General features: G+C 40.9%; 1 protein-coding gene across 1 annotated transcript in view; it reads right to left on the bottom strand.

The window, feature by feature from the left end:
• The window catches only part of Toll-6 (Toll-like receptor 6), a 6,841-nt gene extending 1,745 nt beyond the window's left edge, over positions 1 to 5,096 (bottom strand). The window contains 3 exon segments of the mRNA XM_085664764.1: positions 1 to 281; positions 284 to 4,862; positions 4,959 to 5,096. The exon segment at positions 1 to 281 is cut by the window's left edge and continues 1,745 nt beyond it. Of these exon segments, the coding sequence (XP_085520890.1) occupies positions 43 to 281; positions 284 to 3,815 (3,771 nt within the window). The 5' untranslated portion in view covers positions 3,816 to 4,862; positions 4,959 to 5,096 and the 3' untranslated portion in view covers positions 1 to 42.
• Positions 5,097 to 14,967: the final 9,871 nt, after the last annotated feature.

Below are 14,967 nucleotides of genomic sequence, written 5' to 3'. Positions count from 1 at the left end.
GAGGAAGAGAAAGGTCGAAAGGGTGGTGGGGAGAGAGCTTACCTAAGAGAAGGAGGACGACGGTGGCGGCAACGGTGGCGGCGACTGGTCTACGTCCATTGATGGTGCGCCGAGGGCAAAGTAAGTGGCAGTGGTAAGGGCGGCGGTGGGGGTGGCGGTGGTAGCGGCAGGGGTCTCTCCAAAACAGGAACCGGAGAGACGTCCGGCATGGCGAACCTTAGCTTCTGCCAAAACAACTTGTCTCCCCATACCAGGACGGTGTGCGAGGAGATTCTCTTTTTGAGATCGGCATCTAGATCGCGGGGGCAAACACCGCCGACCAGGAGCAATATCACCGAGCGACCCTTCCCTTTGAGGGCGTCCCTTAGGGCCGCCTTGAACTCGAATCTTGCCCACTCGCCGTGCAAAAAGTTCTTCGATAATACGAGAATGGTGCGCCGTGACGAGTCGGCAGCCTCGGCTACGGCATCGGCTACGTTGCTGCCGGCACCTAGATCCCGATAGTGGAGGCACAATCGATAGGAGCTCTCGAGGCCAGGAACGAGGATCGTAGAAACGAAGGCCTCGTCTACCGCCGAATAAGAGATATAGGCGTCGAACGGTTTCTCCTGATCCTCAAAAGCCGCGGTCTTGTAGCAAGCACGTAACCCGCATCTACTTGCTGCCCATGTCCTCAGCGTACGGCGATGCCTGAAAGCCCCACAGACTAAGGCGACCATAGCGAAGATCAGTAAAGCGCTGGCGAGCAATAGCGGCAGATAAGTCTCGAGCGGCCGCGTCTCGATCGCCGTGTTTGTCCCGTCGCCGGTTAATGCCGCGCAATTTATGGCCGATCCATTCGCCGGCAAAGTAATCGGTATACCAAGGGAACAGCTAACGCTTGGCCAGTCGACGATCTTCTCGCGATTCCGTGACATCCACTCGCGAGCACGTTCCAGGTAAGAACACTCGCAGCTCCAGGGATTGCTCGATAAACCGACGTCCACCAAATATGGATTCTGACCGAGTTGCCAGAGGGCAAAGGTACCAAGACGATTCTTTTCCAATCTTAGTACTTCCAACTGACGTAACGGCAGGAACGTGCCGTTGTCGATATACGTCAAAAGATTGTTCTGCAAGTAGAGTTCCTTTAAATTCTCCAACGGCATCAATTCCACGCCGTTGAGCACGCTTATCTTGTTGTTTTCCAGATGGAGCACCAGTAATCTCTTCAGACCGCTGAACGTGTGATTACGAATCGCAATGATGTTGCTGTCGTTCGCGTACAATATCTCGAGATTCTTACGGCCAATGAACGAGTGCGAGTTAAGCTCTCCAAAGTTGTTCCCGTCCAAGTAGACCTCCGTGGCGTCCATCGGTAATCGACCAGGTAAAATCTTGTAACCGGAGCTCGAACAATCGACGACGTTAGCCGACCAAGACTGATCGTGGTAGCACGTGCAATTCGTCGGGCACGTCATCTCGCAATCGCAAGCGTCGAAGTCGCAACAATGACAGAGGGCGAAGCAGTGCGCCTTATAAGTGCAGAGAAATTGCGAGGGCTTTGCCTCGAGCAACGGTATAAAGGACTTGCGACGATCGTACGGTAATCGGCAATAAACCGACTCGAGATCCATCACTCTGGGATGTTGTCTAAGCGGTAGGGTATTGATTCGTTGCAACCACTCGGTCGTGCAGTCGCATATAAAGGGATTTCCGCCGATGTAAAATTCTGGAAGTTGCCTTGGTATGGGTACTTGGGTTAACTGGAGAGCGGATAGATTCATCTTGACGATTTGATTCGCGTAAAGATCTACCCTGGTTAGATTGGTCTTACCAAAAAATGTCTGCGGTTCTACCGTATGTATAAGATTATCGTTTACGAAGAGCAACTCGATGGAATCTGGTATCGAGCTCGAATGTATCCTCGTAAGTTGGTTGAACGAAACATCGAGGGTTTGCAATTTCATACCCGATGGTGCTACTCCGAGATCCGCGATAAGATTTTTATGAAGATCCATCCACTGTAACTTCTCCGGCAAATACTTGTAGTCGAAGTTCGCGATCATGTTGTCGGACATGTTAAGCCACAGTAGACCAGGCGCACCCGCGAATATCGAGGACACGTCCTGGAGCAAGTTCGAGTCGAGGCGAATCGCCTGTAACGCCGGATTCGCCGAGAACACGCCGTCCTCGACGAACTCGATCCTATTCCTAGCCAAATTCAGAATCTGGAGGGCCGGTAGCTCCGTAAGATCCTCGCACGTGACGTTCGTGATCTCGTTACCGATCATTCTCAGCCCGTAGAGACTCGACATACCGCGGAAGCCAGGCTTACCGAGACTTCTAATTTGATTTTCACCGAGATCGAGAGTCTTCAGCATTCGCATGTCCTTTAGCGCGACCGGCACGTTGTCCAAGTTGTTACCAGAGAGATTAAGATCCTGCATGCTCGAGCAGTTCCTGAAAGCGTCAGGATGTATTCCCTCGAGCATATTTGAGTCCAACGCGAGAAGAGAGAGAGCATACAAGCCGTTGAGGGAATAGGCGTCCAAATAGGTCAACCGATTGTGCGTCAGTTCGAGGGTGTGAAGATTGCTCATCGGTGAAAAGGTGTCGGCCGGTATTGTCTCGATTTCGTTGTGCTGTAGATTCAAGATTTGTAACGTATAGAGATCCTTGAATAGTTCCGGATCGAGCCTGGTAATACGATTGTATGATAAATTTAAAAGGACCAAACGAATCAAACCGGAAAAAGTGGCGGAATTGAGCCAGGAACTGGTAAGTACGTTCCTCGACAAGTCGAGAGCAACGAGCTGATTCATATCGGCTACGAGACCAGGCGATAGAACGCTGATGGAATTATTTTGTAATCTCAATTCCTTCAGGGATTTGGTAGCGTCCCGGAACATCTCCGTCGGTAGAGCAACGATTCGGTTGCCGGACAGATCGAAGGTCTCGAGAGATCTCAAACCGTGAAGCGCTTCATCTGCCACCATGGAGATCGCGTTATTCGACAGATTGAGAATCCTTAGACGTTTCAACGAGGAGAACCCGTAAGCTGGGAGTACGGATATCTGATTGTTCGAGGTGTCCAATGATTGCATGTCGAGGGAGCAGGGAAAGGGCGTGGGTGTTGATTCGTGCTGACGGTTCGAGTATCTCTCGTTAACGTCCCTAAATCCCAATTCCGCGATATCCTTCAACATATTCCAAGAGACGTTGAGCGTTACCAGGTTCGTCAAGGGGCAGAACAAATGTTCCGGTATTTGCCAAATGTTATTAGACGATAGATCCATCTTCTCGATCTGCGGCGTAGAATCGAAGGCACCACTCTCCAATTCCAAGCTATACTTTGTCTTTCGTCCGATCGAAGTTCTAACGGTTAGATTCCGTAAATCTCGCAAACCACCGAGAATCTTTGCCGGCCAATGTAGGAGCTTGCATCCGATCAATTTTAATGAACGAAGTCGCCATAAATGTAAGAGCCCGTCGACATTGAGGACGCCGCCCTCGAGGGCGGGATCGAACATCGACTCGGGCTCGGTGTCCTCGCATAGTACGTTAACTGAGGTCACGTACTCGCTCGTTGCCTGAGAGAAATTCGTTCGGAAGGAGTCGTTGCTTGGATAACGATGAATGCAAGTAAGAGCTCCGTCCTGCCTTGAATCCCAAGAACAATGCTCGGGAATGTCGAGTCTGGGCGGCAGCTCGCTGGTCACGGCGAGCACGTGGTACCGCTGGCAGCATAGTACTATAGCCAAGACGAGATAATAGTAATAGTAGTAGTGGTAGTAGTAATGCTGCTGGCAGCAGCCCTGAGATATTCCACGCATCTTTGCGACGACTCCTTCTTCTTCTTCTTTTTCTTCTCCTTTTCCGTCCTTATCTTTTTTTCCCTTCCTCCTACTTCTCCTCCTCTTCCTTCTCCTCCTCCTCCTTCTCCTCCTCCTCCTCCTCTTCTTCTTCTTCTTCTTCTTCTTCCTAGGTCGGTACTGATGTCGTAGTCCCTGCCCTCTCCAACGGGCACTCCTCGTCTCATCACACGACGAGGATCGCCGACCGAGTCATGTTCGAGCCGAGGCTCTTTCCTTTCTTCTTCTTCTTCCTCCTCCGTTCGTGAACGCGCGAACGCCCATGCACCGAGCACGATAACGACAACTACAACTAAAACTACAACTACAACTACAACGACGACGACGACGACGACGACGACGACGACGACGATGACGACGACGACGACGACGGCAGCAGCGGCGGCGACGATCCTAGGCGAGGCAAGATGCGCCCAGGCGTGCCTACCGTGGAGATTGTTTACACTTCCGGTGGATCGCACTTGCTCGTACGCTCTCTTTCTATCTCAAGTACAGAAAGAAAAAGACAGGGAGAGAGAAAGAGAGAGAAAGAGAGTAAGAGCACGCGCGCGCACGCTACTGGATCATCAGCAATCTCCTTCTTCACCGCAACCGATCCATTCGTTGGCTACCAACGTCGCCGCGCCGCTGTAGAATCACGCGCGGAAAAAAAGCACGATAAAAAGAGTTCTTGTTCGATCGGAACTAACGACGATCGGTTCTCTGCTCTTCTCCCTTTGTTAATACCACAGCACCCATCTACTTCTCTCTCTCTCTCTTTCTCTCTCTCTCTCTCTCTCTCTCTCTCTCTCTCTCTCTCTTTTCCAACTATCTTTTTTTCCTCTACAAGCTATCAAGCTTGTTCATGTCCCTCTTTCCTGTCTTCGTTAACGGTTCAATGAAACCTTCGTCCACCAACACCATGACATTTTCATCATTATTAATGTTTATTTTATCTCATGAGAAATTATATTTCAATTTCTCTTATTTTAATTTTTAATTTAATTTATAAATAAACACGTGTAATATCTATAAACGTAAATTGTATTCACATTAAAAATATAAAAATAAATAATAAATGTTATAAGGTATAATGCAAACGTAAGAAGTTGGAAAGCTGACTACCTCCTTTCGTTCTGCATCACTCGCGAACCGCAATACTCTCTCAACGCTGTCCGCCGCGCAACTGACGAGATGGATCTCCACAGCGTCTAACTCGTCGAGAGAGCAAAGCAGCGTCGGCGGCAAGAACGGCGGCTACGGCGGCGGCGGCGGCGGCGGCGGCGGCGGCAGCGGCGGCGGCGGTGGCGGCGGCGGCGGCTGTGGCAGCGGCAACGGCAGTGGTGCCGTCCGATCGTTTCTTCCCCTACCACCGAGTGGCAGCACTAACACAAAAGCGCACGGCACTTGCGTGTCCCTTTTCGTGGTGTCCCTTCGTCTGATTACTGCCGCGGAAGACCGAGTGCATAGAAGTGCAGCTGAAAGGTCAGAGAAAGAGAGACGGAGACAAAGACAGAGACAGAGATTGAGATAGAGATAGAGATATATATATATATATATATAGAGAGAGAGAGAGAGAGAGAGAGAGAGAGTGAGAGAGGGAGAGAAAAAAAGTGAGAAACATGATCTTGTTTTTCTTCTTATTTTTCATGAAAAACCTCGATAATTTAGATAAAATATCAACGTTATTATATAACAATTATTAACGCGATAATGACTTCAGTACACTCGAATGAATCTTTACAATGATGAATTATAGAATGAAATTAAATATAAAAAAGTAAGAAAAAAAATGAGAGAGATAGAGAGAGAGAGAGAGAGAGAGAGAGAGATAGAAAATAGATAGATGGGTAGTATAGAAATGATTGTGAATGAAAGTTACTGACTATGTGATAAAGATAATTAGAATAGATAGTGTCATCGCTGTATGTATTTTAATATACCTAGTAGATAATTAGAATATTCAAAGATATGCTAATATCAAAATAAAGAACGGAGAATATCAGAGAGAAAGAAAGAAAGAAAGGGAGAGAAAAAGAGAGAGAGAGAGAGAGAAAGAGAAAGAGAGAAAAAGAGAGAGAAAGAAAAGGAAGAGAGAAATGGAAGATGGGTGCGATCTCTCACACCTTGCACCGAGAAGGATGCACCTGTCTCTCGACTCGCCTCTTTCTCCTTTTCTTTCTTCTTTTTTCCCCTTTAGTCGCTGAGAGCGTATACTACATATACATCGTCGACTCTCGTGTAAGATAAAAGGAGAGAGAGAGAGAGGGACGTCCCCTCCTTGCAGAAAATATACCTTCGAGAAAAAAGGGGCAGAGTCTTACATCGCGTTTCGATTGCCGAACTTGCACAAAGTACCGCGAATGTCTCTCTTCCTCTCTTCCTCTCTCTCTCTTTCTCTTTCTTTTTTTCTTTTACTTCAAGGAACTTACCCTTCATCTCTCTCTCTCTCTCTCTCTCTCTCTCTCTCTCTCGCTCTCTCTAGCTCTCTCTCCATCTCATTTTATCTAAAAGAAGACTTCTCATAAAAGAATGCTTTCGATTAACTTTTAAGCGATCACGTCGGTCCCGCTTGTCATCCCTCATCGACGAGCAAAAAAAAACAGGAAAAAGGATTATATATATATATATATATATATATATATATATATATATATAACGTAGGAAAAAAGAGATAGAAAACAGTCCTGTTCGTCTTGAACGAACGTTAATTTGGGAAATGGAGTAAAGATTGCTTGGGTAGAGAAAGGTGCCGACGAAAAGTGAGCAACTTTCGACTCGACTCAATTCAAGGGGTATCTCATCCGTGACGTCTTTCGAATTAACCGACGAGAATTATGAATCGAAATACCAACAGTGACGCGAAACGTTTTAATGAATATAAGAGAGAAAAGGGAAGGAAATATTAGGGAAGTGGAGGGGAGCGGCGGGGGGGGGGGAGGTGAGGTTAATGCGTGAGACAAGAAGAAATCTTTTTACACTCACTCTCTCTTTTTTATTTCTCTCTCTCTCTTTCTCTCTCTCTCTCTTTCTCTTTCTCTTTCTCTTTCTTTCTTTCTCTCTATCGCATACGAAAGTCTTATCTAAAACCGTGCCGAGTTTTAGTCCGTCCAAGAAAATTGTGAATTATCGGACACAAATAAATATATTATAATTACGTTTAGTCCATCCCATCCCTTCTCCCCACACCCCCACACCCCCCCCCCCAACTCCAACGCCTAAATTCCCATGACGTTATTTCGGTTTTCTTTCCTTTTTAGCCTTTCTCATCCATAATGTAGTAACGTTTCGATCGTACATCATTTAATCTCCGCACGCCCGGTGATACTTCGTTGTTTAAGGATCATAAATAAAACAGGTAGCAAGTCTGTTCCTCGTAGAAATGTTTTTTAAGAGATAAGCTATTCGTTGGAGGATAACGCCTGTCCTATCGGTCGCGTTATTTTTGCAATACGAAAAAGAAAAGGCAGACAGATAAACAGACAAACAGACAGACAGACAGACACAGAGAAAGAGAGAGAGAGAGAGAGAGAGAGAGAGAGAGAGAGAGAGACAAATAAGAAAGAAAAGAAGTACACGTCGTCTTCGAGTATTGCTAAAATTTCATGACTTCCACGTGAAGGGGATTACCGAAGACTTTCGAGAGTCTCCAGTCACTCGGAGTACCTTCGAGACTTTAAGATCTTTCGACTTCTACCGGAGGTTCGATTTACTTCAGCTTTTCCATCATAAATCCTTAACCATTCGTATAGACGATAGATAGATAGATAGATAGATAGATAGATAGATAGATAGATAGATAGATAAATAGAATCGTTTCTCTTTCCTACTGAAATATCAACAATATAAGATAGAAATGTTTAGAGATCTTTAAATGATTCAAGCTTTATTTAATTGATATTCGTATAATTTAAGAACATTGATAAAACTTTGACGTCGTCCGTTTGAAAAAAGGATAAAGAAAACAAGTGAAAAGGAAAAGAATAGAAAAAATATTTTGGTCAAAGTCATGGTTAATTTCACATGGTAACGTTAAAAGAAGTCATATCTCTTTTCTCTCTCTCTCTCTCTCTCTCTCTCTCTCTCTCTATCTATCTATCTATCTATCTATCTATCTATCTATATCTCTCTCTTTCTATCTATCTTTTATTTTTTCGAGCTACAGTGGACGATCTTGAAGCTGGCCAGTTAGAAATTGTGAGAAAAAAAGAAGTTTTAATTAAATGTAGGAGTAAGAATTTAATGGAGTGGGAGGGATTAATTGGGCTCTCGGAGGCCGACGAAGGAGATGCGACGGATTCGTGGAGCAGGGTGGTCGGTGGTGATTAAACGACAGAAGGTATCAAACGGATCGATTTGCCTCGCGTTCTCGATGGTCCCGCGATTACTAAAGCACTTCGATAGAAAATCGAACGTATAAATATCACCTATCGAAAATCCTTTATAAAAGTCCTCCGTTGGAGGTACTTTTGTAAAAAGTACCTCCATTGAAAATCACGAGATATCGAACAAGATCTTTTCCTTCCTCTTGATCAATACATACATACATATACACACACACACACATATATATATATATATATATGTATGTATGTATGTATATGTATGTATATGTATAACGTCGATCTTCCTTGGAAATTGTCTCGAACATTCGAGAGACCAGTCAGAAAACTAGTTAGAGGAAAAAGTAAAAGAGGAAATCAGATGGAAAGTTTCCATGTGAAATTTATCGAATTCTCGGCATCCATGCTTTTTAAAGTAGAGAAAGGAGAAAAGAAGAAAAAGAGAGAGAGAGAGAGAGAGAGAAAAAAACGAGATAGAAAGACGGTCCGATATCATCGTTAATTCGATTATCTTGGTTGTCAATAAAAAACAGAGAAAGAGAGAAAGAGAGAGAGAGAGAGAGAGAGAGAGAGAGAGAGAGAGAGAGTAAAGAGAAAAATAAACAAGAAAAAAAAAAGAAATAGAAAAGAAAAAAGGCAAAAGAAATACAAAAAAAGAAAAGAAAAAAGAGGATAAAACAAAAAAGAAAGGAGAAATCGTTTAATGTATTTTATGTTTGTCTTAGGTATTTGTTGAGTGCAGTGAATAAGTACACGTACAGGCTATTTACCCAACATCGGCAAATAAACATCTATTTCGTGAAACCTTCCGTGTCATGGTTATGTATTGGTCTGTCGTATGGTAACTTGCTCTACGGTAACGTATCTACCAACGATGAGTTTTCGAAGGTTCTCGGATTGTTTTCCTTTTTTTTCTCTTTTCTTTTTTCTTGTTTCTTTTTCTCTTTTGCTTTCGTTTTGTTCCTCTTTTCCTTTTCTTTTTCTCTTTTTTTTATTTTTTTATTCTTTCTTTTTTCGAAGTTACATCGGACAGGAAAAGAGAGAGAGAGAGAGAGAGAAAGAGAAAGAGAGAGAGAGAGAGAGAGAGAGAGAGAGAGAGAGTTGCATTGGCAAACGCTTACTAGACTGCACGAGCAAAGCAAGAAGTTGGAATTTTCGGAACGTTGTGGAAAAAGGAAACGGTGAGAGAATTTGACCACTTCACGCATACATAGACGTATATATGTATGTATGCATGTATGAATGGATGCATGTATGAATGGATGCATATATAGATGGATGGTATGTATGTACGTAGTACGTAGTATCAAGGATAGATATATACCAAATGGTTAAGGTATGACTCGTAAATCTTTTCGTAAGCGACGTGCTTATGAGAAAGAGAGATAGACAGATGGAAAGATAGATAGATAAAACGAGAGAGAGAGAGAGAGAGAGAGAGAAAGAGAGAGAGAGACAGAGAAGGAAAAAAGAAAAAGAGAGAAGCACTCTCCTGGCTTTCGATCGTTTTCCACGCCTCTCTACTTCCACCATACATATATATACATATATATATATACATATATATATATCTACACCAGGATACCGTTTCTGGCGTTGTAAACATTTTCAAAGCAGACCGATGCAAAATATAATCCGTCATGGAGTGGCACGCTTGCTTTACAACGATTTGATTTACGTTGGGATTTTTCCGGCGGGCTATTCCGAACGTTCTCTTCCTTGTTGTTGGTATAGAAAAGGAGTGAGGAATTTTGTCGACATCGAGAAATCTCGACGAAATAGACAAATATAGGTCTCCGTTGTCCATTACTTTTTGCCATATAAAAGGCCATCGGGTAGACAGTTGGTCCGGTCTGTATTCGCGTCTACCTGCCAGAATGTCACCAAAGAAAAATGCATAAAACGAATATCGTGTTCGTGCATGGATATCCAACAGTCAGATACGCATCGTCCTTCATTTTCTTCTATATCTTTATCTTCTTCTCTCTCACTATCTCTCTCTCTCTCTCTTTCTCTTTCTCTCTTTCTCTTTCTCTCTCTCTCTCTCTCTCTTTCTCTGTCTGTTTGTCTCTTTCGCTTTCACTGTCCCTACACGTCCCGGAATTATTCAAATCAAGCTCCCGGGAAATGTAAATTTTCGTTTTCCACAAACAAACAAATCGGCGTGTTACCGAACCATAACTTCTCGATCTCCGTGAAATTTTATAGTGAAGACCGAGGATTTTTGTACGAGGCGTAAGTTACGACACGTGCGTCGAATACTATTTTAAATTGATTTTCTGACCTATCTAACTCTGTTATTCCGATCAAAATCTTATTACGTTGGCGACGTAACAACGTTCGTACGATAATGCATTTCTTTGCTTCACAATGTGAAAAGTGTTTTTCGTTCGTTAAAAAAAAAAAAAAGAAAAAAAAAAAAAAGAAAAAAACCAAGAAAAACAGATCGACGTCTCAGACTCGTCCCGTAGAATTTCGTAGAATTTCTAAAGCTTCGATAATTATTTTCAAAACTGAACGAAACAAAAATAAAAAAAAAAAAAAAGAAGAAGGGCGGAGTAATAAGCGTCAGCTTGAAAACGATCGTATTTCGTCTGAGATTTTCTGAGAGTGGTGAGGAAAGAAAAACGAGAGAAAGAGAGAGAGAGAGAGAGAGAGAGAGAGAGATAGTAGAGGATGCCGCAAATGAGATTGGTACTTCCTAACACCAAGGATAGAACGAAGAGGAAGACTTCTTAAGGAGATTCATTGAGTTGCACGTGGCTGCTCCTTCCTTAAGGATCACAAATCTTCGACGATCTCCTTCGAGAATCGGTTAGTTGAAATTTACTACAAAAAAAAAAAAAAAAAAAAAGAGAGAAAAAAGAATTAAAAAAGAAAAAAAAAGGAAAGAAAAAAGAAAAGAAAAAAAAAACCATGTCTCCTTCCTATTCGTATGATTCTTCCGTTTCTCTCTTGTCCAGTTTTCCTCTCTCTCTCTCTCTCTTTCTCTCTCTCTCTCTCTCTTTCGTTTCTATTCTATATCGTTTTATAAATTTCAAGCCGTTTACTCGGTCGATTCACGTTTTGTGTACGTATGCAAAGAAAGGCCGTATTGAGGGAAAAACGTATTTCACGGAAACGCGACATGAAAGTGGGATATTAATATAGGCCTTGGGCTACGTTCTTCTGGAAGACTAGGCGAGTACTTACTACCTACGAAAAGGACCGACTAAAGGTCCTTCTACTACATGATGTCTCCGAACTGATCTCTTCTCTTTCCAAAAGGGTCCCTTCACAAAGGGACGAAACGATTCGAGGACGAAAATGCTGGCAGAGTTTATATCCCCTACCGTGTCTCCCTCCTCTCTCTCTCTCTCTCTCTCTCTCTCTCTCTCTCTCTCTTTCACTCTCTCTCTCTCCCGCCTCTTTCCTTTTTATTCCTTTCCCTTTGCTTCCTTCGAAATTTTCTCTGTAAACGCAAATTTTCTCCACTTTACCTCCTTTATTCTTCTTCTTCTTCTCCCTTTTCTTCTCATTTTTTTTTCTTTCTTTCTTCCTCCCTCCCTCTCTCTCTCTCTCTCTCTCTCTCTCTCTCTCTCTCTCTCTTCGAAAGGAATAAGGTAAGTACCTACGTGCTTTTGACGGGATTCTTTATACGAGAAATGAAAGAAAAAAAAAAGAAAAAAAAAAAAAAAGAGAGAGAAAAAGGAAAAAAAAGAAGGAAAATGAGACAGAAAGAAAGAAAGAAAGAAGGAAGAAAAGAAAAAAGAAAAACAATGAGAAAATGTAATCTGTCGCAATGAAGTTTCGATTTAACGCTGTAACTACTAACGAAGTTCAAGTTTCTTATTTATTTATCGCGATATTCTATTAACGTTGTTTGTTTTCTTTTTTTCTTTCTCTCTCTTTTTCTTTTTCTTTTTTTTTTTCCTCTTTTTTTTTCTTTTTCTTTTTTTTTTCCCCCATTTCGTTTCAACAAGTTTAACAAGATTTTCGATCTGTCGAAAAGTATCGATGCGATTTGTAAGAATCGATCGTACTGATAAAATAGATTTACAAAGAATGAGTCGTTAGCGATACCATTGGAATGTTAATTTCTTTCCTTCTTTCTGTCTCTCTCTATCTATCTATTTATCTATATATCTATCTATCTATCTATCTTTCTCTTTCTCTTTCTCTTTCTCTGTCGACATTAGATAGTAGTATTTCATGGTCGTCGTTAGATCAAAGGAGCGATAAAAGCGAATAGTTTGAGAGTTACTACATGCCTGACGATTATGGCTACCGGAAATTTCTATGGCGTATAATTTATGCGTTGACGAAGAGAATGATCAAGTGGTATCTCATTTCGTTGAATTTCTTTTTTGACTTATTGTTGTCGATAAACGACGATCAAATTATTCTACATTAATACAAGTAATTCTTCTCTTTTCTTTTCTTTTTTTTTTTTTTTCTTACTCTTTTCTTATATTTTCCATAATGAACATTTCTCACGTGTCATATATTTGTAACATTTTGATCGTTACGATCAATGATTCAATTGTCATTAAATTTAAGAACGAACGAAACATAAGTAATGAATATTTATTAATAACGTTTAATTAAAATATATCTTTTTAATTAAGATATATATATATATATATATATATATATATATATATATACGACGATCATTTGTAAATTATATTATTTTAATAGGATAATCATAAATTATTATATATCATGATCGTCAGAGGTAATATATTTAAAAACACACATACACACACACACACATATACATATATATATATATATATATATAAACAAAGATTTCTCTTTTCGTTTTTCCATCAACTTCTTTTTCTTTTCTATTTTCTTTTCTATTTTGTTTTGTTTTATCTCATAGAATCATTCACGAAGGATCTATGCTTGCTGATCACGTTAAGCGATACATCCTGTAGTGGCTGCTAATTTCCATATAAGGTAGAACGTGCGAAGGCATACTTTATGTTCACGATTCCTTTTATGTGTCGATTTACCGATAAGCAGATACAGGTAGAAAAGATATTGTACAAATCAATGAACACGGTATGTAACACGAAACGTCGTTGGAAGGCGCCAGAGATGCAAAATCCGCATACATACATGCATACATGCATACATACATGCATACATATATAAACGCATCTTACCTTTTCCGTACTCTTTTCTAAGAGTTCTCCGTATAAGCGTTCGAATTCTAGGGTCGACATCGTATAACATATGGATTTGCATTCCTGGCTTTATATAGTTCGTATCTACATCTTCAAGGACTATTTGTTTCTTTTCCTTTATTTTATTTTATTTATTTTTCTTTTTTTTTCTCAATATGATTATATCATATCTATTGTATTATTATGTAGATAAATGCCAGGAAGCTCATTCATTATTATTCTTTTTGTATAAAATTTCTTTGAGAATATAAATATTATTAGACATATCTTAATATCGTAGATGTATATAAGTAGATAACTTCCCTAGCACATACCATATATATATATATATATATGTGTGTGTGTGTGTGTGTACATATATGTATTTAGCATCTCTAATCACGAGGATGGATAAGATTATGTTGCATCCGTCATATTAAGTGGTAACAAGAAATGTGAGATACATTTATTCTTCGCGTAAAAGATTTTCTGTAGAATTTGATTGATTTTTATGATGGTGGGAAAAAGAAAGAAACAAGGAAAAAAAAAGAAAGAAAAAATTTCGTCATCTCCCAATATAATCATAGAATTCTTAATGATTGGAATATTTTTATTTAAGAGGAAAAAAATAAAAAAAAGAAAGAAAGGGATAAAAAATAAATTTTGTCATCTCGTCGATATGACAATTCATAGAATTCGTATAAAAAAAAAAAGAAAAAAAAAAAAGAAATCTCGTATGTTAGATAGTACTATAACTATATTAAATTTGTTCATCCTCTGAAATTATATTCCATCATCCATTATCATGCGTTGAATGATAAAAATGAAAAGAAACGCGAAACGAATTACATTAGGAATCAAAGGAGCTTACATTGGAGATAATCCATCCACGTCGTTTCGTCGAGAATATGATCGAGATTACGAGATGGGTTATTCCGTGAAAGTCGCGATTTCTGAATGCCGCTCGAGCGATTAAACCATTTCATGAATGATTGATGTACCATTTGCTACGAAAAATGGAGCTTGTTAGAACTCAACCGGCAAGAAACGGACAGATCTTTAGCAGATCGCTTCTGGCGTAGTCATTTTTTACTCGATACCGGCGATTCGATCTACTGCAATTCAGATCGATTCGGGGAATGCACGTTTTTGCTTGCTAGCACTCCCCGGGTATCTTTTCTCTTCTTCTTTTTCTCCATCTTCTCTTTCTCCTTCGTCTTCTTCTTCTTTTCTCTTACACACACACACACACTGTCTCTCTCTCTCTTTCTCTCTCTTTCTCTCGATCTTGTTCTCGCGTTCTCTCTTCTTCAATTTAAATCATTTCGATCGTGCGGTTCAAAATGACCGAGAGAGAATATCTTCTCCCTTGGCAATCGCCGCCATGCAATTCGTCAAGGTCTAATTGTTCGTGAAATTTAAATGACGCCCAAAACGAATTGCCCTTTACAACGGATTTTACTACCATGACATAGAAAAGAGAAATCCGTAAAGAACCAAAGAAAGAAGAAAACACTTATCGAAGAGTAGATTCATTCTTATATCGTGCGCAAAACTCTTTGAAATCTTTGGACAACGATAGATAATACGAACTATTGTTAAGAAGAAAAAGAAAGGATAAAAGGAGACCGAATTAAA

The sequence above is a fragment of the Vespa mandarinia genome, chromosome 2 (assembly GCF_050613455.1).
Source record: "Vespa mandarinia isolate Hongniang chromosome 2, ASM5061345v1, whole genome shotgun sequence".
Lineage (NCBI taxonomy): Eukaryota > Metazoa > Arthropoda > Insecta > Hymenoptera > Vespidae > Vespa > Vespa mandarinia.
The sequence above is the reverse complement of the archived record's forward strand: the minus strand, read 5'-3'. Positions and strand labels throughout refer to the sequence as shown.